Source organism: Rhincodon typus, chromosome 39, assembly GCF_021869965.1.
Source record: "Rhincodon typus isolate 14 chromosome 39, sRhiTyp1.1, whole genome shotgun sequence".
Classification (NCBI taxonomy): domain Eukaryota; kingdom Metazoa; phylum Chordata; class Chondrichthyes; order Orectolobiformes; family Rhincodontidae; genus Rhincodon; species Rhincodon typus.
This window is the reverse complement of record NC_063370.1, coordinates 8,446,976-8,470,374: the sequence shown is the minus strand read 5'-3', so window position 1 is coordinate 8,470,374 and position 23,399 is coordinate 8,446,976. Positions and strand designations below refer to the sequence as shown.

Sequence of the window (23,399 nt, the reverse complement as noted above, 5' to 3'; positions counted from 1 at the left end):
TTAGGGAGGTTACATGCTAATATCACATGAAGGATAGATTGGGACTGAGAGCTGCAATGTCTTGGCACTCATTCCTGCTGTTACTTGTTGTCTATTCTGCTGCATGTATGTGTTATCATGTGGTCAAAACAAGATTGGGCCTGAATATATGATTTCCAGGGGCTTAATCATTATCTGTACTTTGTCCTGGAGCTAAGCAGCTGAAAATGTTCTTTCCAAATACCGCTCAGAATTTCTATGACTCACATAACAGCAGTTGATACATTGAGATGATTCTTGCTTTGCAGAGTATCATATTTGAGAGTCCACAGGTTCAAATACCAGATGAGGCCTCATTTACTGTCAGTTTTTGTACTGGTTGTTTGTGTTTAAAGGACACTTGTGGCTCAGTGGTGGTGTCTGTACCTCTGGGTCAAAAGGCCCGTGTTCAAGTCTTATTTGCTGCGGAAGTGACACAACTTGTTTGAAGAGCTGGTTAAAAATAATTCTATTTCAGATGGACACAGATTGGGCAGTAATACATTGTACTGCACTGGAAATGTCCTTCAAACATTGCAATGTATCAATAGTAATAAACCCAATGACTGCAATATAATCTGCAAAAGATATTGTTAATCTGGAAAAAAAAGGAGTCCCTTCACTCGTAATGCACTAAATAATTTTAACACCAGCTGTTGTCAAACGAGTAACTGAAAACTCTTAAGCAAAGCTCTAGGCTTCAGAGCTGAGCACATGGAATTCTGTGACTGCCGAACCAAATAAACTGCTTCAACCAGTAGCGTGAGTAGAGAAATATGGTTGTCCTCATAGTGAGGGGAAATTCTTCATACAGGAGTATCAACCAGGGTCCCTCTGGGGGAGAAAAAGGATCAGCGTACTGATCTTCTTGAGGCTTGTATTGGTACCTGTAATAACCTTACTACATCAATTCACTGTCAGCATGAATAATGCCTTTTGTGTGATAGCTTTATCCATTACCTCTAATGATTCCCTTGACAGACACTGGCTGCTTTTCAGTAGTGTTATCTAGTTCAGAATGATATAGTGCTAAAATTTTTCTCTCCAAAAAAACCTACCCTTTCCATAAACAGCTGAATCTCCAAAGTAATTGAAACTTCAAGTCATGTGTGTAATGTAAATGGAGTTACAGTGCCAATAATTGCTCTCCTACCTTCCTGCTCACTGTTAAAACAGTAAAACTATGTTGTTAGACCATATCATTCAGGCTAAATCTAGTAGCTGAATTTATTTACACACACACATAATGTCATTAAGTGGCAATGCATAGGAAGTGCTTGTGGTATAATTCTCCTTAAGTAAACATTTCCAAATGGTAAAAAGTTCTTTTATTTTCAGTCCTTACAATAATGTTTACTCAAATTAATCTTTGAACTATATTGTAGGAAAGACTGCACAGGACCTACCAGTCTGTTTAAGTGCCTACCATGCGTAGGAAAGTAAAGATCGTAAGCAAGCCTCACCAGTACCTGAGCAGGTTTACTCTGTAGATTAAGTTCTTTATAATCAAGCACTTTGCTATTAACAATTTCTAATATTTTAAGGATAAACAAATGAACTGTGCCCTTTCAGTCACTTGGTGGATTTGTTTGTCCTTTGCAATTATTCTTCGTGCCTTTGGGGCCATTTTCACTTAAAAATATTCATTGTTCTTTCAAGAATCAGTGGTCAATTATCCCTGTCCTCTTTGTACAAACTGTATCCTGACTGACCGATATCAAACAACCTCCTCTTTGAAACTGGAGAGTATCTGAATAGTATTTTGCTGCTAAACACCAGTTTAAATCATCTGTTATAATCACTCAGCTCTGTGGTGCCACTTTATGCTGTCATTTTGTAAAATATGATTTCATTCTGCCTATATTTTCTTCAAGCACATAGTTGAATTCTGTTTCTGACACAGTAAATCTAGGTGTTTTTCATTGCTTTTTTAAAAAGGCATTGTTTACTCAAACCTACCAAATGCACTGCAGTCCTGGTGTCAGCTATACAATAGTAACATCTCCAATTCTCTTAACTTGTTCCTATTCTTATCAGTGCTTCATTGTGTATGAAAGAATTGTTTAAATCATTAGGTACTGAAGCATAATTTGAATAACCTAAACTATGGTAAAGATAAAATACTGCAATTGAAGCATAAACAGAATTACTGAAACTACTCTTGCCAAGCAGCATCTGTGGAGAGAGAGATGGCTGTTGGCATGAAATGTTCATTCTGTTTCTCTCTGTAGATGCTGTGTGACTTGGGTATTTCCAACTTTATAAGTCTGTTTCATGGTAAATCCTGGAAAATACTTTGTTTCCAGTCAAATGAACAAATGTGGCCACACTCAGCTTACATTTATCTTCCTTCCCCATCACTCCCTTTCTCCCAAATCACCTTTAGACACCTACTGGTTTGAACTGGTTTGTTTTTGATTTCCATCAGTCCAGTTGCTAGTCAGATTGTACTAGTTTGGGTTGTATTTGTATGGCATCTTAAATGTAATAAAACATTCTAAAATTCTCTGTTAAGCTACAGATCCGAGGAACTCATACTGAGTCTATACAGTCTTCCAGTTATGTCTTCTCTCAAGTCCTGTGCTTGGTCTTGGTCACTAAGGCATTTTAGGATTATCCTGGCTTTAAGTGCAGCAAAGAGAGGTTCAGGAGACTTGACTTATTGTGTTTATATAACGATGAAACGCAGGCTACGAAACCTCAGGCCCCTAAACTTGTAAGAGGACTTTATAGAAATTGTGGTGCTAAACAGAACTGAGCAATGGAGCTGGAGTGTTTACAGCTAAATTGAACCTCGGGTGTAGGATAAATAGTTGGGAAACTGATAAAAGCAAAACTTCCCAAACTGATGGCATGAAGCATTTCAACATGGTGAACTGTATATGGCGCAGCCTGTAGTAATAGAGGCAACGTTGGAAATATTGAAGTTTAAGTGCTGTGACGGGAGGACTGTTGGTTTTATTAGAAGGTGAGTCAGATTGACCAATTGGTCTGGCAACTGCACAGATGTTTTCTGAACTGGTGAAGTTAACAATGTGATTGAGTAGTAGTAGAGTAGTAGTAGATGGAGGAAAACAAGTGAAGCCATTCAGCCCTTCATGTTCTGCAATTCATTTATTGGAATGCACTTGAGCCAGATAGCATGTTCTTGTGCTGTTTGTTTATGATTTGTATCATTTATGCACCTCTGTCCAGGAGCTGTTCATACCCTTGCCCAACAAAAATAATTGTAACTATTGCCCTTTATTTCCTTGTTATGTGAAGCCGAGAGACCTACAACGCACTTACAAACTGGCTGACAGATGCCCGGACGCTTGCCAGTCCCAACATAGTGATCATTCTCTGTGGGAACAAGAAGGACTTGGATGCCGATCGAGAGGTCACGTTCTTGGAGGCGTCACGCTTTGCACAGGAAAACGGTAACTATTTACCCGGTCAAGCTGAGCATTTTTGTTTTAACCTGTATCAACCAGTTGTTGGTTTTAATCTGGCTAAGCCAAGACCTGTCATCTGGAGAAGCCTGTGACAGAGCGCGGAAAAGCTTTCATAAGGATCAAATTTTTTGTTCTGTCCCAATCCCCAATTTTCATCCCTTCTCATCCAAGCACTATCTTACCCAAAGGACTTTCTTCAGTAGCCATAGACATTACAGTTGAGCTTTAGTTTGGCTTTGTTCAATGTCCACAGAAGTCACCTTTCCAGCATCAGTCATTAACTAGTGATCTGTTGGGGTTGCTGGTAACCATGGTGGGTGTTTTATGGCTTCTATCCAAATTAAAAGCATTTGTTTTTGTCCTGGCTCATATCAGGGGTAGAATATGGGAGTACTGGAAAATTCCTGATCAGGTACCAGAGAAAAATAAACACGTAACCAAAGCACCCAACCCAATAAAGGAACAAAATCTGAGCCCTATTCTTGTGTTTTAAGTTTTGCTAACCCAGGGACATGAACGTTGGTTATGATAGCTGGATTGAGAACACAGAAATCTAACTATGATGTTGGGTCCATGATCTCCAGATCTTTGAGATCCTTGGCCATACCATTCCGTCCACTAGCCACCAATCCCTTTTGTTTTCCCTGTGACCCAGGGACTGTTCCCCAACACACTGCTTGATAGGCTGGTGGAAGCAGTGTTCATCAGAAGAGAATTGGATACATAGGTGAAGAGGATTGATATGCAGACCTATGGTGAAACCAAAGGGAGAGAGGAGATGCATGTGTCTATGAAATTGACAGTCCAGAACTTGTATTGTGGGCTGAATGGCCTCCTGTAGGAGCTTTGGATGACCGTGCAGGCTGCCATTCCAGGCATTCATCTTGTCAGTCCTTTTGCAAGCCAGCCACCAGGAGGTTTACAATGAGTAATACCTGCTCCTTTATTGTCCTGTGAAGAAGCACCTTTAAGTCCCAGCAGTCAAATGGCTACCATCAATGACACATTAGCCAGTTTGCATCTGTATGTGAATTGTTTCTTTGGGAATTTGTTTTAATGGGGTGTTAGCGTTGCCAGCAAGGCCAGTGTCTGTTTCCCATCTCCAATTGTCCCTTGAACTGCATGACTGACTGCTACAGCATTTCAGAAGGTAGCTCTGAGGGTCTGGATTCACATGCAGACCCAAACGAATAAGGGCAGCTGGTGACCTTCCCTAAACAACACTAGTAAACCAGATCGGTTTTTATAACAATTGACAGTTTGGTTATCATTACCAAGGTTAATTTTCAATTACAAATTTATTAGCTAAATTTAAAATTATATGCTGATATGATGAGATTTAAGACCATGTCCCCGGAACATTATTAAAAGCTTGATAGACTTGTTGGAGTGATCCGAGCAGATTTGAAGGTCACAACCTGTGGAAGTAGGGAACAGACATCAGTCGTCAGGAAAATGCTAGAACCAAAAAAAAAATACTTTTTAAATAAAAATTGGTAAGATTGACCAGCATCAGCATGGGATTATGAAATGGAAATCAACTTTGACAAATTTCTTGGAGTTTTTTTGAGGATGTAGTTAGCAAAGTAAGTAAAGGGGAACTGGTGCGTGTGATAGATTCCTCAGTTGTGAGGAGTTTTACTAGATGGATGCTTGGAGTAAGCAAATGATTTATGGGGATAGCTTAGACAGTTTGGGCTTGTTTCTGCTGTAGTTTAGAAAAGTAAGGGGTTACTTGATTGGAATGTATAAGGTCCAAGGTCAATCTGGAAAGGATGTTTTCTTTTCTTTGGCATCTAGAAGAGAGGGCTGGCTTCATTTAAACCTTGTTCTAATGTACAAATGTCTTACAGGACTTAACAGCGTAGATGTGGGAGGGATGCTTCTCCTGCCTGGGCATGTCTAAAATCAGTGGGCACAGTCTCAGAATAAGGGAAAGGTCATTTGAAAATGAAATGAGATTTCTTCACTGAGAGGTGTGCATCTTTGGAATTCTGTGCCCCAAAGGGCTGTACAAGGACTATATTGAGCATAATTCAAGACTGAAACGTCTTGTTTCCTTGCTGTATGACTTTATGACTCACAAGGTCTTTTGGTATTCCTTATACAGAGCTGATGTTTCTGGAAACCAGTGCACTGACTGGAGAAAATGTGGAAGAAGCATTTCTGAAGTGTGCTAGGACCATTTTAAATAAAATTGAATCAGGTAAAAAAAAAAACAATTACATGCCTTTCTCCTTTTTTTTAAACCTGCTTTTAAACCACCATCTGCACCCAGTTTCTCCTTCCTTGGCTTTGCTGAAGAGCAGTGACAGTTCTCACTTAGTCAAAAGTGCTCATTCCTTACTTGTTAGTCCAGATGCCACATGTTATTTAATTATGGCAAGTATCACAGTCAAATATATCCTGATATCCAGGGTAAGTAATCTGGCTGTGGATCCTGACTAGTAACAATAATGTATCTGACTGCTGACATTGTCTCTCTGCCACCATTACCTCTGACTGATCCAGATCTTGCATAATAAGAGACTTCACTTTCTTCTCTTCAGCTGAACCCTTAAAGAGGAAGAGCTGCATATTTTTGGATGAGACTTCGAACCAGGTCTTCTGATTCTAGTGAATTGTTAAAGATCATGCTATTTCAAAACAGCCGTGGAATCCCACTGCATCATTGCTGTCTCAACCCAGTGGCAAAATGGCTGCCACACGTGCTTAATGGCACTGTGATTCAGAGTAATTCATGTGAAACAGAGGTTTTGGTGCTTTACTGTTTGGCTTTCCATCTTCTTCTAAATCTGAGCTCAGCAAAAACTTATCCCACATTCTAACTTTCACCTTGTCCTCTTCACCCCTGTACTTGCCATCCTCCATTGGCAAGCGTAATCTTAAAATTGTCATCCTTGTGATGGGAGAGTGAGGCCATGAAGGAATTCTGTGTATGGATTTTCTTGTGTTCTTGATTCACTTCACTCCTAATATTGGCTGCTCTGCCTTCAGCTCTCGAGACCCTGACCTTCCCTAAGTCTTGGCTTCTCTCCATCCTTCCAGTCTTAGAGTAGTTCATAAGATCTACCTTTGCTCAAAACTTTTTGTCACCTGTCCCAGTGATGTGCTTTTACTGCATTATAAAGTGTAAAATAAATAGGTGGTTAAGTCTTTCGAAGAGGGGGAAGAGGATGCTGTATAAACACAAATGCTTTTTAATGATATTTAAACCATCAGCAAGATGATGGGACTGTCTTATTTCTGATGGACCATACTTTTAGGTTGTTAAGGGGTGATGTTTTGATGAGCGAGATTCCAAGCCTTGGGGTTCCCCGCAATTCTTGGTTTACTGAGGTTGTCAGGATTAGTTTACCTGGATGATCACTCCTCTGGAGCTGCTGTCCAGCCATTCTGGTTTACTGACTCTCAGAAAACATTGGAAGTGAGTCGGGTCCTATACTGCTATGTGACTTCATCTGTTCCATAGACCCCTCCTGTCCCTGGAAATTAACTGAACCCAGCAAGTAATCATTTCTTCACATGTTACTAAGGAAAAGAACTGACACTGAAGATCACACATGCTTTTAACATAAGTTAGCGTGATTCAACCTGCATTCAGTCTACATTTGTAGCAAGGTCTTTTGGCAGCATAATATTCCAGTTCTGCAACCAGTCCAGTTTGGAAGAGTAACTTCTGACTCAACATTAACTGTGCTTTCTCTCTATGTATGCTGCCAGACCTGCTGAGTTTCTCCAGCACCGTGTTTCTATTTGAGGAATGAGAGCCCTGTCCCTTCCTAGCTCAAGAACATTGTGACCAGATGAGTTGTCCAACTACTGCCTAGTCAAAAAGTAGCTAACTCTGCACAGCTAGTGGGGGTGGAACTATTGTATTGGGTGGTGCATTTAACCCACATATATCCAAGTTGAGCTTGTAGGTGTCTCTTTTTGTGTTAAAGGCAAGTTACCGCATTCATTTATGCTGGAGTTTAAAGGGCTCATTCCCCATGTGTGCGTGGTGAACAGTACAGCTGTCTAATAAGAACGGAGAAAAGAAAACCGGTGTTTTCTGTTTTTACAAACCTATAGGTGAGCTCGACCCTGAGCGCATGGGCTCAGGAATCCAGTACGGTGATGCCTCGTTACGCCAGCTGCGGCAACCAAGGGGTATGCAGACACAAAACAAACAACAGTGCAACTGCTAGGCATAGTGGCAGAGACCTGATGCTGCAGAGCTCACGATAAAGGAGGTAAGTTCACCAAGCACTCGGCAGAGGCATTTCTCGGTATGGGAGATCGTGATGGGTGTGGGATTGGCTGCTAGTGGGCTGATGGGGGTTAAATTGTTACATAGATTGCACAGACTAGTCTTGTGTAACTGTGTGAGTATAGAAGGCTAAGAGCTTAGCTAATTGATGAGTTTAAGGTGATGTAATGGGTTGATACAGAGAAACCCATTTCCTGTAATGAGCAAGAGGCCATAACTTTAAGACTTAAACCAGGCAGTTCAGGGGTAATGTAAGACAGCACTTCTTCGCATTAAAGTGTAATGGAAATCTGAACACTGCTGCCCCCCACCATCTTTAAACAAAAAAGACTGGAGGTGCGGGTCAGTTTATAATTTCACACTGAGATTGATGGGTTTTTGTTAGGCAAGGATATTAAGGCAAGTGGCGATAACCATTCGCCTAACGGCTTTATTACATAGCAGAACAAATTCTGGGGTTGAATGGTCATCTCCTGTACTTTAGCGCTTTGACAGAGAGTTGGATTTGAATCCTGGAGCAGTTCCTGAGGTGATGGATTTTCAACCCACACAGGGATCATGTGTGAAGTACACTTAGCAAGGCTCCTGTGTCTGGGGCGCTCCACAGCACAAAAGGACTACTGCGGAGCGAATTATAATTTCTGAGGAGCCAGAAGGGGAAATGGTGTCATTATATATTGAACATGGTCAAGAAATAGTGGAACTTTATTCTGTATTGATTCTTGTGTTGTTGGGTTTCCTCCGGATGCTCCAGTATCCCCCCCACAGTCCAAAGATGTGCAGATTAGGTGGATTGGCTATGGGAAATGCAGGGTTACAGAGATCAGGTAGAGGGGTGTGTCTGGATGGGATGCTGTTTGGAAGGTCAGTGTGGATTTGATTGGCCAAATTGCCTGCTTCCACACTGTAGGTTTCTCTGATTCTGACCCTATCCGGAAAGTATTTGGTGGAGCCAGTGTCGGGGGAGTTTTATTTACACTTTTTTTGTTTCAAAAAAATAGAGAGAGCTTTACTCTATATCTAACCCAGTGCTGTACCTGTCCTGGGAGTGTTTAATGGGAACAGTGTAAAGGGAGCAGTATCGATGTTGCTCACAACACTCTGAGTGTGCCTATACTAGATGGACTACAGCGGTTCAAGAAGGCAACTAACCACCACCTCAAGGGCAATTGGGGATGAGCAATAAATGCTGACTCAGCCAGGTTTTAGGACGTTCTAGAGTCATACATTAAATACTTTAGGACTGTTTACATAATTATGCAAATACACTAATATAGTATTATTAATTGTTAGATACATTAATGCATGAACATACATTATTATTTACATACTACATTTTAGAAGTGCTTCAGAAGCTGAAAAGCTCTTGACTGCCCTAAGGATATTGAGAGTTTGAGAAAGGAAGCTTTTCCAGTTTACATATCAATACCTCTGACCTTATTTTCTTCTCTTCAATAGTGTACAACTCGATCAGTTTGATGGAAACCTTAGAACCAGAGGATGAAGCACCGGCCATGGCTTATTTTTCTGGGGTTTGGTGCCTTGCCTTGAGGTCTAATGATCCAGAGCTCCCACATGTACAATATAATGTGTGTCATCTGCCTGTTTAGTGAGCTATCCTTACAATTCCAATGTTTTATATAACTGTATTCCTTTCAGTTGACCTTCCTAGCCACGTAACTCCACAGGATGCAAAGAGGAAAATATAATTTCTGCTTTATAAAACAAAAAAGTTGAAAGTGCACATGAGATGACGTGAAGCAGTTGATCTCTCTTGTTGGGCTTTTTGTTTGTGAAGTGATATTCAACTCATAGCGTATTGGCCGACTCTGTGCAATAGACTATATTCATCACTGCCACTGAGTATGTTTATTATTCAAAGTGGCTTTTGTAAATAGAATCCATCATTTCCCATATAACATAACTGTATTGCTACTGGCTCAATGTAACTTCTAATTTAACTTTCTTAACCAAGTACATGTTCATTTGATCCCAATCTATCTCTAGTGTTGGTCAACACGTCCTTTTTGCACTGGATGATTGGTCTGTTTGCTCTTATTTCAATCACTAAAGCCTATTCTGTTTGTGTTCTAGTCATCTGCCTCCTCACCTACGATACTCCTTCCCTTGCGTCAAACTATCTTGCTTGTCTCTTGATATCTCACTTGGCATATGTGTTGGAGTAACAGTGCATTTTCTTGAGAGTTTTACAGCTGGTCTCTCAGTATTTGTTTCTGCCTCACTCCGCTACCCTCTATGTAGCTCTGTGCCTCATGAGGGAGTTTAGGAAAATATAGAGCCAGAGATATTCCATTCTTCCCCTCAAGCCTGCTTCACAATTCAGTTAGATTATAGCTAGCCCATGCTGTAAATCCATTTAGCTGCCTTTGCTCCATGTCCCTCTACCTTTTTCCCAACAAAATCTGACAGTCACTCTTTTGTATTTTGATTGACCCAGCATCCACAGCCTTTTGGGATAGTGTTCCAGATTTCCCCCATCCTTCGCATGGGAGGAAAAGTGTTTCCAACTTTTATACTTCGAGGCAGGTGTTCATGGTTGGTGGGTAGAGTTTGCAGTTTGAGTAGAGAAGTCAGGTGAGTGGAATGCCTGTTTTCACCCCCTCCTGTGTTGTATTGTCTTTGTCTGCTGACTTTGGTTACAAACTGAACCTAAGAGTTCAGATTCCATTGCTGTTCTGGTAGCAGGGTGTTAAACCTTACCTCCACTCATTTCCTGTCTGCATCATTGGAGGTGAGCTTCTTTCCTGTGCCACCTTATTCCCTCGTATAAAATGCCTGCTGGTCAAATGCATTGAAAACCCAGTCTAAATATTTAGTGAATTTAAAAGGAAGTCACCTTGATGCCTAATGCAATGTTTGTAGTTCCTTTGCTGTGTTATTGCACCTTGGACCATCAACCAAATGCTCTGAGCCAAGAAGGCCACTGACTGAGTAAATCTTGAGTGCAATTGGCTACACTTGCTGGGGTCACTGGTGACTCATCAAGTTATTACGCCCAAAGTTGTTGGGAAGAAAGATTTTGTCCATCGAGACCAAAGCAGCTTCAGACTGTGCAAATTGGCAGGTTTGGATCTGGCCTTTGTTTTGAGAGCTGTTGCACCTCGTGTCACACACCACCCCCACACCCAACTCCCCAACCTCTGTGCTTGACAGGCAAGGAATTTACATTGCTTTAAGTTCCTTTAAGACCTGAATGTGAGCCTGACTGTTCCTTCAATAATATTCCTGCTTCCGGATTGAGCAACAGGCTCATGTGTTGAAGGAAGTTTTGTAATGGTTGCTGCTTTGATGCAATGGTCACATTGCATTAACCCTCATTGTATCAATCCAAAAAGTGTCTCGAAACTGCCCCCAACCCCCAAGAAAAACTCTGAATCTTTGAGATTTCATTTATCAAGCCATTTCTATGTGTGGTAGGCTGTACTACAGCAACAAGGGCTGATAAATGAAGCCTGCATGCGTTCTGAGACAGTAGTGAACCATCAGGCTGGAACTGTAAATACATTTACACTTCCAGTCAGCAGATCAGGCAGAACCAAGAACCTACTGCATTATCAACTCTATTCGAACAGTTGGCCTCCATATCATGAACCGAAGTCGGAGTTCCTGCACCTGATTGCTATCTGCTGTGTCCTCTGTTTGTGAGCAGCGGGCTTGGGCAGGATTGAACTTGACCGTGGTAGTAAATCGCTCCACCTCAAATCAAGCTCATTCTGGCTCACAGAGAGAATGTTGATTCATTGCAGTATCAGAGTGGCTTTTGTCTCTGGCATTCCACCAGTTAAAGCTTTCATGGTCCAGCGAAATTGGAGACATATGTATTGACTGTATTTTTTTTGCCTGTATTGTTTGCACATCTACCTACTGGTGGTTTGCAAATGTCCTTGCTGGTCTTTCCAAGGTCACCTTTTTAACTTAGTGCCCTCATTTGTTTCTGACCCTTAGTCATAGAACAGTTATACTCATTCACAGGTAGGGAACCTCCACAATTGAACTATTGCGTGATGCTTCTTGAATACAGTCTTGCCTCACCATTCACCTGTTCCTAATTTTCCCCAGCCGAGCAATGCAGCCATTGCTGGAACTTGGTCTGGATATCAAGTCTGAGCTAATGTAACTTGAAATTAGAGAGGTTGGTCAATAAACATGCCAAAATTCTATAGAACTATGCTGCTGCCCTCCATGTATAATCCTGTTGGACTGCATTCCATACAGTACTGTTTTACAACTTTAACGAAACTTTACAAAAAGTTTCCTTCTAATCACACCATATAGAGCTGTCCTCAGCTTGACCTGATCTGACTTGAGTTCTCGCCAGCCACAACAAGTTCCACTCATCTGGACTCAATGCAGTTGAGATTAGTTTCCCAGGTTGCACCAGGCTCAGCCTGAGCCAGACTCAACCAAACTCGACTCAACTCATCGAAAAGGAACTCCAGCTTGACTCTGAACTCACCCTGCCATGCCTGCTTTGTTCAACATCCTGATGATTAGAACCAACTATCATTTTTTGCGTTGTTGCAAATGCCCTCAGTGTAGAACATGTTGGTTTGCTATCTTCCTTCATCTGAAAAAAATTTGATAATTAGAGACTTGAAGCCAGTTGCAGAATACTGGAAGGGTAACATGTGAATGACTGGTGAGGACATTATTGTACAATGAACCTGTTTCTGCTCACACGCATGCACGCTTTAATACATAGTGATTTATTCAAAGCACTATTGCTGTAAAATAGGGCACTGTTTCCTCAGTGAAACCGTTCCCACTTTAACCTTGATTCACTTGGTCTTAGCCTATAGTGTGGATCCCTTCCATGCAAATCTCTGCAACAGGTGTTGGCGGTTACTGTGGACGAATAAGGAAATATTTGCATCAGTGTTGGATAGAGATATTCCAGGGTTAAACTTCCTATCAGGAAAGTACAAATGAGGCAAATGTGAGAGGATTTAAAAATGCTAAAAGCACATCAGGGGGTTAGGATAATGATTAAACCACACTGTTCCATGCTCCTGGTTTATGATATCGCTTGATCCTCTAGTATGTTCCAGAATTGGTTCGCACAGGCCTGATGAGATGCCCAACTCTGGAATGTGGCAAGCCAGGTGGCACTTCTGAGGTTCCTCAGGTGACCTTCCTCCATGCTGTTCATCTGCTTCCCATCTGAATCTTGACTTTTGGCGACGGAGGTGCCAACCTGTGGTTGCTGTGCAAGATTCTGTTTTGGTCCTCCACACCCCTTCACCTTTCACAAAGAGCACAGGACTTCTGTGCCAGCTTTCCTCAAAGAAAGGGCCCTTATTTGTGTGAATGGTATTACTGTCACCTCGTTTTCTGTAATTGTGGAAAAGCATTTTGCTCTGAAGTAACAGGTTCCCGGTAAGAACAATTGAAAGCAGGTATCTGCCAAGTAGGAGTGGCAGGTGTGACCCTTGCTGGATTTTGCACTGTGCCCAGAATTGAGTTGGTGGCAATTATCAGAAAGTTGATAGCACTGCTGTAGAAGCTGGTACAAGTGGATGCTTGGCATTGTTCTTAGCTTTCAGTTTTCTGGGGATATGATCCCAAAGCTGTGGAATAGCTGAATTTGTTGTTCTGTTGCTATACCTATGAGGAGGCTTTCTCACCAGGTTGCCTGCCAAACATTTGAGGCTATTGGCTTTCCTACAACAGCCAGCATTAATGTTTTGTCACTTCGCCACTTTGTGCAGAACCAAGCTGGCAAGTTCCTCCATCTGCACCCAACTCCCTGTAGCAGTTGAGTGTACAGTCAGCTCTTAACCTGCTGGTGAGTTAATGAATGGCTCGCTGCCCCAGTTAAACCCACGAGCTCTGATGGAACTTAACTCAAAGTGCTTTCCTTGTGTTTTCATGAGCCCATTTAAATTTAACACTGGGCCCCCATCAATATGACACTCCCATTAACCATGAGCCTTCCCCCAGTCCTTTGTAAGTAGCATTTTTTTATATCCATCACAACCAAAGAGATGCAGCCAGTTCTTTTCCTTTCCCTGTCACCTGTTGCCTCTCTGCGCACCTTCTATGCAGTCTCTTGTCTTGAATAAAAATGCAGCCGATCTCTTGAAGCCACGCTCCTACTATGTCCCTCACTCTTGGAGTCAGATGAGGCACAGGAATGAGATCAAAATGGAGTCTTTGGATAGCTAGCAGTGAAAGCAGCTTCCTTTAACCTAAAAAACTTGTGCTTGTATGCTTCCCTCTCTCTCTCCATTCATTGGATTATGATGCTCAGTTTTGAAACAGATCTTCTGGGTTTCCTAACACTTTGAATTGTATCTATCAAATGTACAATGTGAGCAGCACTTCATTTTTATAATCGATAGCATCTTTCTTTTTCCCTTCTCTGAATAACAGGTACTGTTTTCTCCCAGTTTTTTTGCCTGATGCAGTCAGTAATGCTAGAATATCATTGATATACTCCTGTAACTTGGCCTTGCCAGGTCCCCCACACAGTTTCCCCATGCACCTTGAGGTTGTATCCACTGTCCAGTCATTTTGACAGCCATCAGAAATCATTTTCCCCCACACTCGCTCCAACCACCAAACAGAAGTCTGTGTACTGGCCCATCCACTGAACCAATTTATATTTGCACTGCATCTGTAGCATATCACTGGAATACTCATCTGGTTGAGGGGCAGAGCCCCTAGCAAACCGTCAGGAAATGTTAACATTTTGCACTTGGGACAAAACATTTGAAGCAGCAAGTGTGTCTTGCAGTGGATTGGTTAGGGTGAAGGCCCACTTTGGCCCACTCAACAGTCTGGATGTGTGGGTCATGCGGTCAGCTGGAAGGCTGTGTCTCAATTCTGTGGTGTGGCCTGGGGCAATACAGTTTCCTTGCTGGGAACAAAAGGTTGGGAGACTGGGGCTCAATGCTGGAGAGTTAAGTGCTACATTTCTTATAATTGTTTCTCTATAAGTGGAAAATGGAGAATGCAAGAGGGGAAATGTACTCATTTGCTTGGTGAGCATGGCTTGCTCCAGGCCAGGCCACACCACTAACACTCTTCCTTATGCTGTGTTATATTGTCTGTAGTCTTGTAATTGTCTGGTTTTCTTGGTGAGTTTGGGTCTGTGCCAATTTGTGCCCCCGCCTCTGCAGGTGTTAAGAGTTGTTGTGTCAACTCATTGCACATTGAGGTTAACCTGGGTTACACCAGAAAGTGCAGTTGGCCTGACCAACATAACTGTCAGTTCCCCTAACCTAAGTCCTGTCTGTGCTTTCTGAAATCACTGTGCCCCTTTAACTGGCATACAGTCACATTTCCATTTATTTTGTTTGATGGCTGAGAGTGAGTAAGCATGTTTCCTTATTATTTTGTTAGTAATGCATTGTAGATGTGATCTCCCATCTAAGTTGTCATTGGCTGTCAGACAGGGTGTTATAAATTGGTTCTGGTACTAAGTATGGTGATATTGATTTGCTTTATTCCCTTTATAATGGAAAGGGACTGGTTGGAGCTGCTATTGCCCCAGTGATGGAGCAGCCAGCTGATTGTCTGTGCTCACACATGAGTAATGGTAACTTTGCTGAGACAGCAAAATGCCTTTCAGCCTTTGGTACAGAATTAAGATGCATATGGGGCGGAGGATATTGATGGCCTGTCTCAAAACTATTCATTTCCTGTTTGAGTACTGGAAGGAAATTTATCGCAGCCACACCCAGACACCACTGATTGCTAAAATAATCTGCCACTCCAGTGTCCCCTCTTGTGTTATATCAGTCTTTACTTACAAGTAAAAGCCTGAAAACTGGATCCCTACACCCACTGTGAAACAGTCTGTCGAGTTGCAAACAGCACCTATTTTTGTTGATTGTGCTCGTGCTGCATTCCCAATGAATTATTACAACATTTTATTTTTAAAAATGATGTGAATGAGACAAATGCAGTTGTCTTAATGGCCAGTATGTATAGTTGGAGCCCAACCTTGGTCTGTAAATAGGTTAGGTTTTTGATTCTGTCTCTTGTGTTTTATGCTGTTTTTTGTTTTGGTCAATGTTATTTATTTCAGTATATGTTTTTGCTTGTTCTGTGATCATAAACTGCACCTCGAGTGCTTGTGTCCATTTGAAGGAAGAGGTGTGAAATCCAGGCTACCTGAGCTCCAAATCTAACTGGGTATCAGAGCGCTTAAGGCTGTCATTTTGCTGACTGAGTGGGCACTCGTCACTGCTGCCACTCCAATTAATTCATGGGTGGGTGTAAATCTCCTGCATTGTTGTACAAATTTCATTGGCTTCTTTCTTCGTTGCGCCGTCCTTCAGGTAAGCCCAGCTCCTCATCACCTTGTTGAGGGGGGGGACCATGGTGATTGTAGCTTACCCTTTCTGTCAAACCCTACAGCGTTTTTAAGTCATCTCTGACAGGGGTACCAAAATGAATTGGCAGCAGTGAAAGACCCTGGCACTCCCTTTAACCCAGGACCACTCCGTGTCTGGGAGGGGCAGCGGTTGGGGTGTGGTGTCTCAAACTCTGAGGCAGCCAACCATGGCCTCCCAAACAGGTCCACGTGGTCAATCTCATGCCTTGGGGCATTCACTGCTCTAATCTATTAGCTTGTTGTAGGTTGGGAATTCTACCAAGCCCTGAGAAATCATTCCGTCCTGACTCATAGCAACAACTGTTTGACTCCTTTACCCGTACCCCTCTATTTAGTGCTCCCTGATGCTAAGCGCACTTGCCCATTACCTCCTTGGGCAGCACAAGTTGGGTTGAGGAGGGTGTGAAATTGCAGGAGTGCAGTTGGTGATGGGAGAGGAGAGGGAATAGCCACAAAACAGCAAGTGAAAGGACCCCATTTAACCCAACAAGGCTGTTTTCTAGAGTGCGCCCAAGTGGAGGGGCTTTTACTGTCAGTCACTGAGCCCAGATCTTCCACGTTCCCAGCAGCCATAGCACTGCATGGCGAAGTGAAGAGATATAGCAGAAAGGTAAGTTGCTGCTCCTTCATCCCAGCCACAGTTGATCAGTCATTGAAAGATTGTGTAAATAGAGCTGTTTGTGTGCCCCATTCTCCCCACTGCCACCTTGCTCGCTGTCATCACTGGAGACAGTGGAGAAATGAGTACCTATCATGTGGGATGTAGCAGGGAGTCAGGCTTCTGAGGGTGCACCCCACCCTTTACCACTCAAAATCAGTCCCAGGGCTTATCTCTGTGCATGTTCCATGTGGCCAAGGGGTCCCCTTTGCACAGACCCTGGATGGAACAGCAGCAAGTTGCTCATTGACCATACCAGAGCATACAGTTTGGAAGAGGGTACTTCCTGGGAACACTGCAGTAGAATTGTCCAGAAGCTCATGCTGCATCTGGAGCTGCAATCTGTGTGTCCTCACTGACTCCCTGGAGAGCTGGATTTCTGTTCACTGTCTGCACCCTCCTCAAGAAAGCTCTGTGTCCTAGTTTTCACTTGGTTTAAAAGCCTCATGACATGTACTCCTGTTTCCTGGGTTTTGCTTCCTGTGTTGCATAGGAATGATGGGTGGGCCCCATGGCTCCACTACTGTCACCTGCCCTAAGAAGTCTGTTGTGTAGGTGATGTTTTGGCTTCTTATTTAAAGCAACCAATTACAGTTTGCCAATGTGGAGTGCGACAGCTTCATTAAACAAAAGGCGAGAGTGTCAGTGAGTATCTTCGCCTTTTGTAACATCCAGTGCATTGGTGTTCCATTCCTCTCCCCACTCTGTTTGTGCTAAACTCCATCAAGAAGAGGAGCCAAGTTTTCCTGTTCTGTCGAGGTTTACCAAGAAGGGCATACAATGGGATGTTGCTTTACCTGGTACCTATTAAACCATAGCCAAGGACCGAGTGTTTCACCACCGTTCAGTGAACGCAAAATAAAAACCTTTGTGTGTTTGTTTCCCCACTCCCCTTTCTATTGTGAGATCTGTGTGATTTGAAAATGTTTTCTGTGCCCTTTGCTGTCTCATTGAGGTGTAGACCTGTTTTACTTTGCATTTAGCCTTGCAAATGTCTACAAATAGGTGAGGTTGAAGTTCACGGTGGGAAAAGTTCCTCTCTGGTGACACCCGAGACTCGGCACTCCCACCATCACCACCGCCACCCCCCACCCATGGCAATTGTTAACATCAATCTAGCAACAGGTGTGGGTCTCAGTTCTGGGTGTGGAGGTGTAAGTGTCCAAAGCCAGCCAACGAGTTCTGATAGTCCCAGCAGAAAGGTGCCTGGCATAGTCAGTTCTTCTGGAGACCAGAGTCATGCTCTTCCCTTCTGCTTGTATGTTCATCACTGTCGCTGGGTGAGGGATGAAGACCTCATGCAAACACCTGCCAATGACACTCCTTGTGGATACTTGTACCTGTGTCTTAAAACTGTTTTCATGCTGAGAGTTCAGCTTGTGGCTTAACTCTGTGGTAAACCACCCCCTTTATACGATGGTACAGACTAGACGCAGTGATAACGTACAGTTTTCTTTTTCCTAAGCAAAGTGTCACATATCCATCCCTGTGTGTGCAAACCTTCCCACAGACTGAAACATGTGCAGGCAATAAAGAAGCTGATTGATTGGCCAGAAGATACTTCACCACTCCGATGGGTTGAGTGAGAACTGGGGTAGGATTCCCCGCTCTGGTTGGGTGATTCATCCCCAGTTCCACTAGGCCCCAATGCAATCCTGGGTGAACAGAATAAACTGTCTGGTCTCTGTGGCCTTGAGTTCCAGCCTGTGATGGGGCAGTGAGGGAAACCAGTCATTCCCCAGTTTCTCACACCAACCAGCAGCCCCTGGAATTTAAGCTGCGCAAGTTCCTTTGAAGATGCTTTTAATGATTTGAGCACACGTACTTAAATCTTCAAAGAGAAGTTCCTCTGCTTATTTGATGCTAAATCTTTTCCTCGCCATTATTGTAATGTACTAAAATGTGAAGGTGGCGGTGTTTTGGAAACTTTCACTGCAAACACAGGTAGTTCAACATATGCAACTGAAGATGAATCTAGATGACTAACAGTGGAAGCAAAATGCAGTCACCTCTTGGGGCTAACATGGCCTTCAGTATAAATAACTTGATGTGTTTTGAATGCTGTACAGAGACTGCGCTGTAAAACCTAATGAATAGCACTACTGTGATTTGGGGGAAAAGAGTAAATCTGCAATAATTCCTTGTGTTAAATTGTTTTTGGATTTATTTTTGCTTATACGTACATTCATCCATAAATTGCGACTTTTTTTAACAGCACGTTGCCTCAGATGTACCAGATTCCTGTAACAAAGTCATTGATTTAATTAAAACATTGACAAATACCTTGTGCTGTGTCTTCTGTCTGGTCTTTGTGTGCATGCTGGCAGGTGACAACAAGATTGGGTTTATCTCAGAATCCCAGAAGCGCGGAAAGAGGCCATGAGGCCCATCAAGTCTCTACTGACCCTCTGTAGAGCAATCCAACAAGATTCGAAACCCCCCCTGCCCCACGTCCAATCCACCTAACCCTCACATCTTTGGACGGTGGGAGGAAACCCACGCAGACACAGGGAGAATGTGCAGATTTCAGACAAACTGTCACCCGAGGCTGGAATGGAACCCGGGTCCCTGGTGCTGTGAGGTGGCAGTGCTGATCACTGTGCTGCCCAAACAGTTTCTCATGGTTTGATCTCCAAACTGAGAGAGTTGGCACTTATGCTAAAACAGGACTTTTTATTCTACATGGTGTCCTGGTGTTGCTAACAAGACCAGCATTTGTTACCGTCTTTTTTTTTCCCCAGTCATGGGATGATGGTGTCACAGGTTGCTAGCCAGACCAGGAAGAGATGACATATTTCCCTCTACAATGGACAGTGGTTACATGGTCAGCATTTGGCTAGCTATTGACTCCAGATTTTTACTGAATTTGGATTTCACCATCTGCCTTTGTGGGAATTGAACATTATTTCCCCATAACGTTTGCCTGGAGTTCTGGATTCCAGTGACATTACCACTATGACTGTGCCTCTCCTGTCTAATTACCCTTGAACTGAGTATCCTGGCAGACCATTTCAGAGGCCAGTTAACCAATGATATTGCTGCGGACCTGGATGTACATGTGAATGTCCTTCCCTAAAGACCATTAGTGGAAGTGTCCTGATACTGACTCTGCAGCAAAAAAGCCCATCTTGTATCAGTTCTGGCCTGTGATTCTGACATAATGACAGAGCTTGATTGATGGAAATGATAGGGATAATTAATTGAAAAGGAGCACTATTTCAATATATCCCACTGCATAGCAGACTGGTGGGATTGGATCAGATAACTGTCTAATATCACACGCTCGACAAGAGCTGAAATTGAATGGGGTACAATAATGAGGTTCTGATCTGTTCCCTCAATATCCTGCCAGGAAATACCTGCCTGGAGTTTGTTTTGAATCTAATAGGAGGATGGACAAGAATCATATGCATTGTGTTTAAAATAGCAAAAGATTCCTACAGTACTAATTTTTAACAAATGTGTATGTTTATTATATTGGTGAATGAGGTGGGTGTTTAATGAGAATTGCTGATATGCTTTATGGTCACCCTTAATGAGATTAACTTTCAATTCCAAATTAGAATTTGATCAAAGCATTTGACCAAGCCTCTGGATTACTAGTCTACATGCCAAGTGTTGGCAATGCATTTGAAATTGAATCCTGACATTCCCATTTGAGTCTTTTCTGAAGTGGGGCAGAGAGATCTTTTGTTTTGCTCTAATGCAAGCTAACTTGTTCTTTTAAAAACAGACTTTTAAGTCATAGATGTTTATCTAAAAGTGTGAGTCTCACTTGAACCTCTCAATCCTTTCTCCCAGTACAGTTTAAGAGCATGAGAAATTGGTGCAGGGATAGATCACAATCACTGCTACAAGTGGAAACATCTCCACTCCTACCCTATCAAGCCCCTCTGTAACCTCGAGCACCTCCCTCTTCAGCCTTCTCTCCACACACAAGGAGAGCCTGAGCTTGTATAGTCTTTCCTGATAAATGTGCTGTCTCAGTCCCGGTATTGACCTTATGCATGTTTTCTTTCTGGCTTCCAGAGTGGTTCTTGCTGACCTGCTTGTATCTACTTCCATCCAGGATGGTACACCAAATTCCTTTGTTTTGCACTATGCTCTCTCTTATCCACTGTGATCAGAACCACCCACAGGGAAGGGTAAATAGAGGGTGACCAACTCTGGCCTTGTGTTTTTTGGGGCAGGGTATCCCTTGCTGGCACCATGGGCATCTGGTAGAAACTGAGCACCAGCGGCACCAGGGTGGGGAGAAGCCTTTGAATAGATGTGAGGAGCACTGTATGAACTTCCATTTCTGGTTCAGTTTGAATGTGACAGTGTCATCCAGGCAAAGGAACTTTATGGAAATCTCGCTCACAATCCCATGAGGATTGTTGAGGTACTGAGAAATCTGGAACATAGAATCCCTACAGTGCAGAAAGAGCCCGTTTGCCCCATCGAGTCTGCACTGATCCTCCACAGAGTCTCCCACTCCATCCCTGTAATTCAGTATTTTCCTATGGCTACTCCACCTAGCCTGCACATTCCTAGATACTATCGGGCAAAAACCCATGGCCAGTCCACCTAATCTCCATATCTTTGGACTGTGGGAGGAAACCCACACAGATACAGGGAGAATGTGCAAAGCCCATACAGACTGCCCCCTGAGGGTGGAATCGAACCCGGGTCTCTGGCCACTGTGAGGCAGCAGTGCTAACCACTGAGTCACCATGCTGCCCTGTGTTTTGTGGAAAACACCTCCTCCTTGGCACCGTTTAGGGCTTGGCCACGTTGAAGTGGATCGATCTATTGCAATTATACATAACCAAAAGGGGATATAACTCAAATGGGTAAAGTTGCCATAGTCCTACTGGACCGTAAGCTGCTCTCATTAGAGAGAGGATCACTTCACCCAGCGGTGCCTATGCTGGGGTGGCATGGTGGCTCAGTGGTTGGTGCTACTGCCTCACAACGGCAGGGACCCAGTCGGGCGACTGTCTGTGTGGAGTTTGCACGTTCTCCCTGTGTCTGTGTGGGCTTCCTCCAGGTGCTCCGGTTTCGTCCCACAGTCCAAAGATGTGCAGGCTAAGTGGATTGGCCATGTTAAATTGCCCATAGTTTCCAGGGATGTGTAGCTTAGGTTGGTTATAGGGGTTGGGTCTGGGTGGGCTGCTCCAAGGGTCGGTGTGGACTTGTTGGTCCGAAGGGCCTGTTTCCACACTGCAGGGATCCTATGAGAAACCTCAGGTTGGGGGAGAAGTTGAGAAGGAGAGATCTTCTGGGGTGGCACCGTAGCTCAATGGTTAGCACTGATGCCTCACAGCACCAGGAACCTGGGTTCAAGTCTACCCTTGGGTGACTGTGTGGAGTTTGCATATTCTCCCCATGCCTGCATGGGTTTCCTCCCACAGTCCAAAGATGTGCAGGTTAGGGTGGATTGGCCATGGGAAATGCAGGGTTACTGGGATAGGATGGGGGGGCTGCCTCTGGGTGGGATGCTGTTCGGAGGGTTGATGTTGGCTGAATGGCCTCATGCCACACTGTAGGGTTTCTATGATTCATGGTCACCTCAGCTGGTGTGGGAATTGAACCCATGCTGTTGGCATTTCTCTGCATAGCAAACCAGCTTGCCAGTAAACTGAGTAAACAACTTGATAGGAAGAACGAGAGCAATGCAACATGCACAAATGGTCACAATTCTACGGGATGCAGGAATAGAAAGACCAACCAAGAGAGGGGTGCAGAAAGCACTGAGGGTGACAGGGAGAATGGCATATGAGAGCCTGGGATTTATAAATGGAGAACAGAAAGGAAGTGATGATAAGCAGCTATAAAACATTGCTTGGGCTTTAGTCGGAGCACTGTGCCCAATCTGGCTGTTGCTTTTGGAAAGTTTAATAAGTGCAGGAAAAGATTGAATGGTTCAATAGATTTGTAACTTTAGTTATGCAGATAGATTGAAAAAGCAGGGATTATACACTGGAGAAGAGAAGGTTAAGAGGTGATTTGATAAAGACATTGAGTCTCGAGGCATCTAAACAAGAGGGAAAGGAAATGGTGAAAGGGTCAAGAAACACAGGACACAATTTAAATTAATGGGAAAAACAACCAAAGGCCACCTGAGAAAATTTTAACACGGTGTATGTTTTTAGTGAAGAGTGAAGGCAGATTCGATTGTGACTTACATAGGGAAATTGGACTAGTAGCTGAAGGCAAAACAAACTACAGGGAATAGGAGGATCTGGTTTATACTTGTGAGCTGGTACAGGCTTGATGGGCAGAATAGCCTTCTGTGCAGTAACTATCCAAGATCTAGTCATTATTGTGTTATTGTGGAAGATTGCTGTGTGCAAAATTGACTACGCTTTGAAAGTATTTAATGGGCTGCAGAGCGATTTGGGACTTCCTGCAGTGGTGAGGGTGCTGTAGAAATGTAAATTATTTTCAACACTCCCCCAGTACAGTGAGTATCTGCGTGGGTTATCACCTTCTTGATTTGAACTCAATTTTCCCCACTTACTGACTTGATTACACTTGGATAGTATTCCAAAAAAAATTATGGATTTCTGGAAATCAGAAACAAGCACAGCAATTGCTGGAAAAGCTCAGCAGGTGTGGCAGCATCCATGGAGAGAAAGCAGAGTTAGGGTGGATGGTTGGATAATAAATATTGCATCTTCCTTCTCTCAC

General features: G+C 43.2%; 1 protein-coding gene across 1 annotated transcript in view; it reads left to right on the top strand.

Annotated features, from left to right (window-relative positions):
* Positions 1 to 19,007, top strand: part of rab4b (RAB4B, member RAS oncogene family) — a 50,855-nt gene extending 31,848 nt beyond the window's left edge. Inside the window, exons 5-8 of the mRNA XM_048618222.1 lie at positions 3,283 to 3,437; positions 5,563 to 5,658; positions 7,527 to 7,687; positions 9,163 to 19,007. Of these exons, the coding sequence (XP_048474179.1) occupies positions 3,283 to 3,437; positions 5,563 to 5,658; positions 7,527 to 7,642 (367 nt within the window). The 3' untranslated portion in view covers positions 7,643 to 7,687; positions 9,163 to 19,007. The remainder of the gene's footprint in view (positions 1 to 3,282; positions 3,438 to 5,562; positions 5,659 to 7,526; positions 7,688 to 9,162) is intronic.
* The last annotated feature ends 4,392 nt before the right edge of the window (positions 19,008 to 23,399 follow it).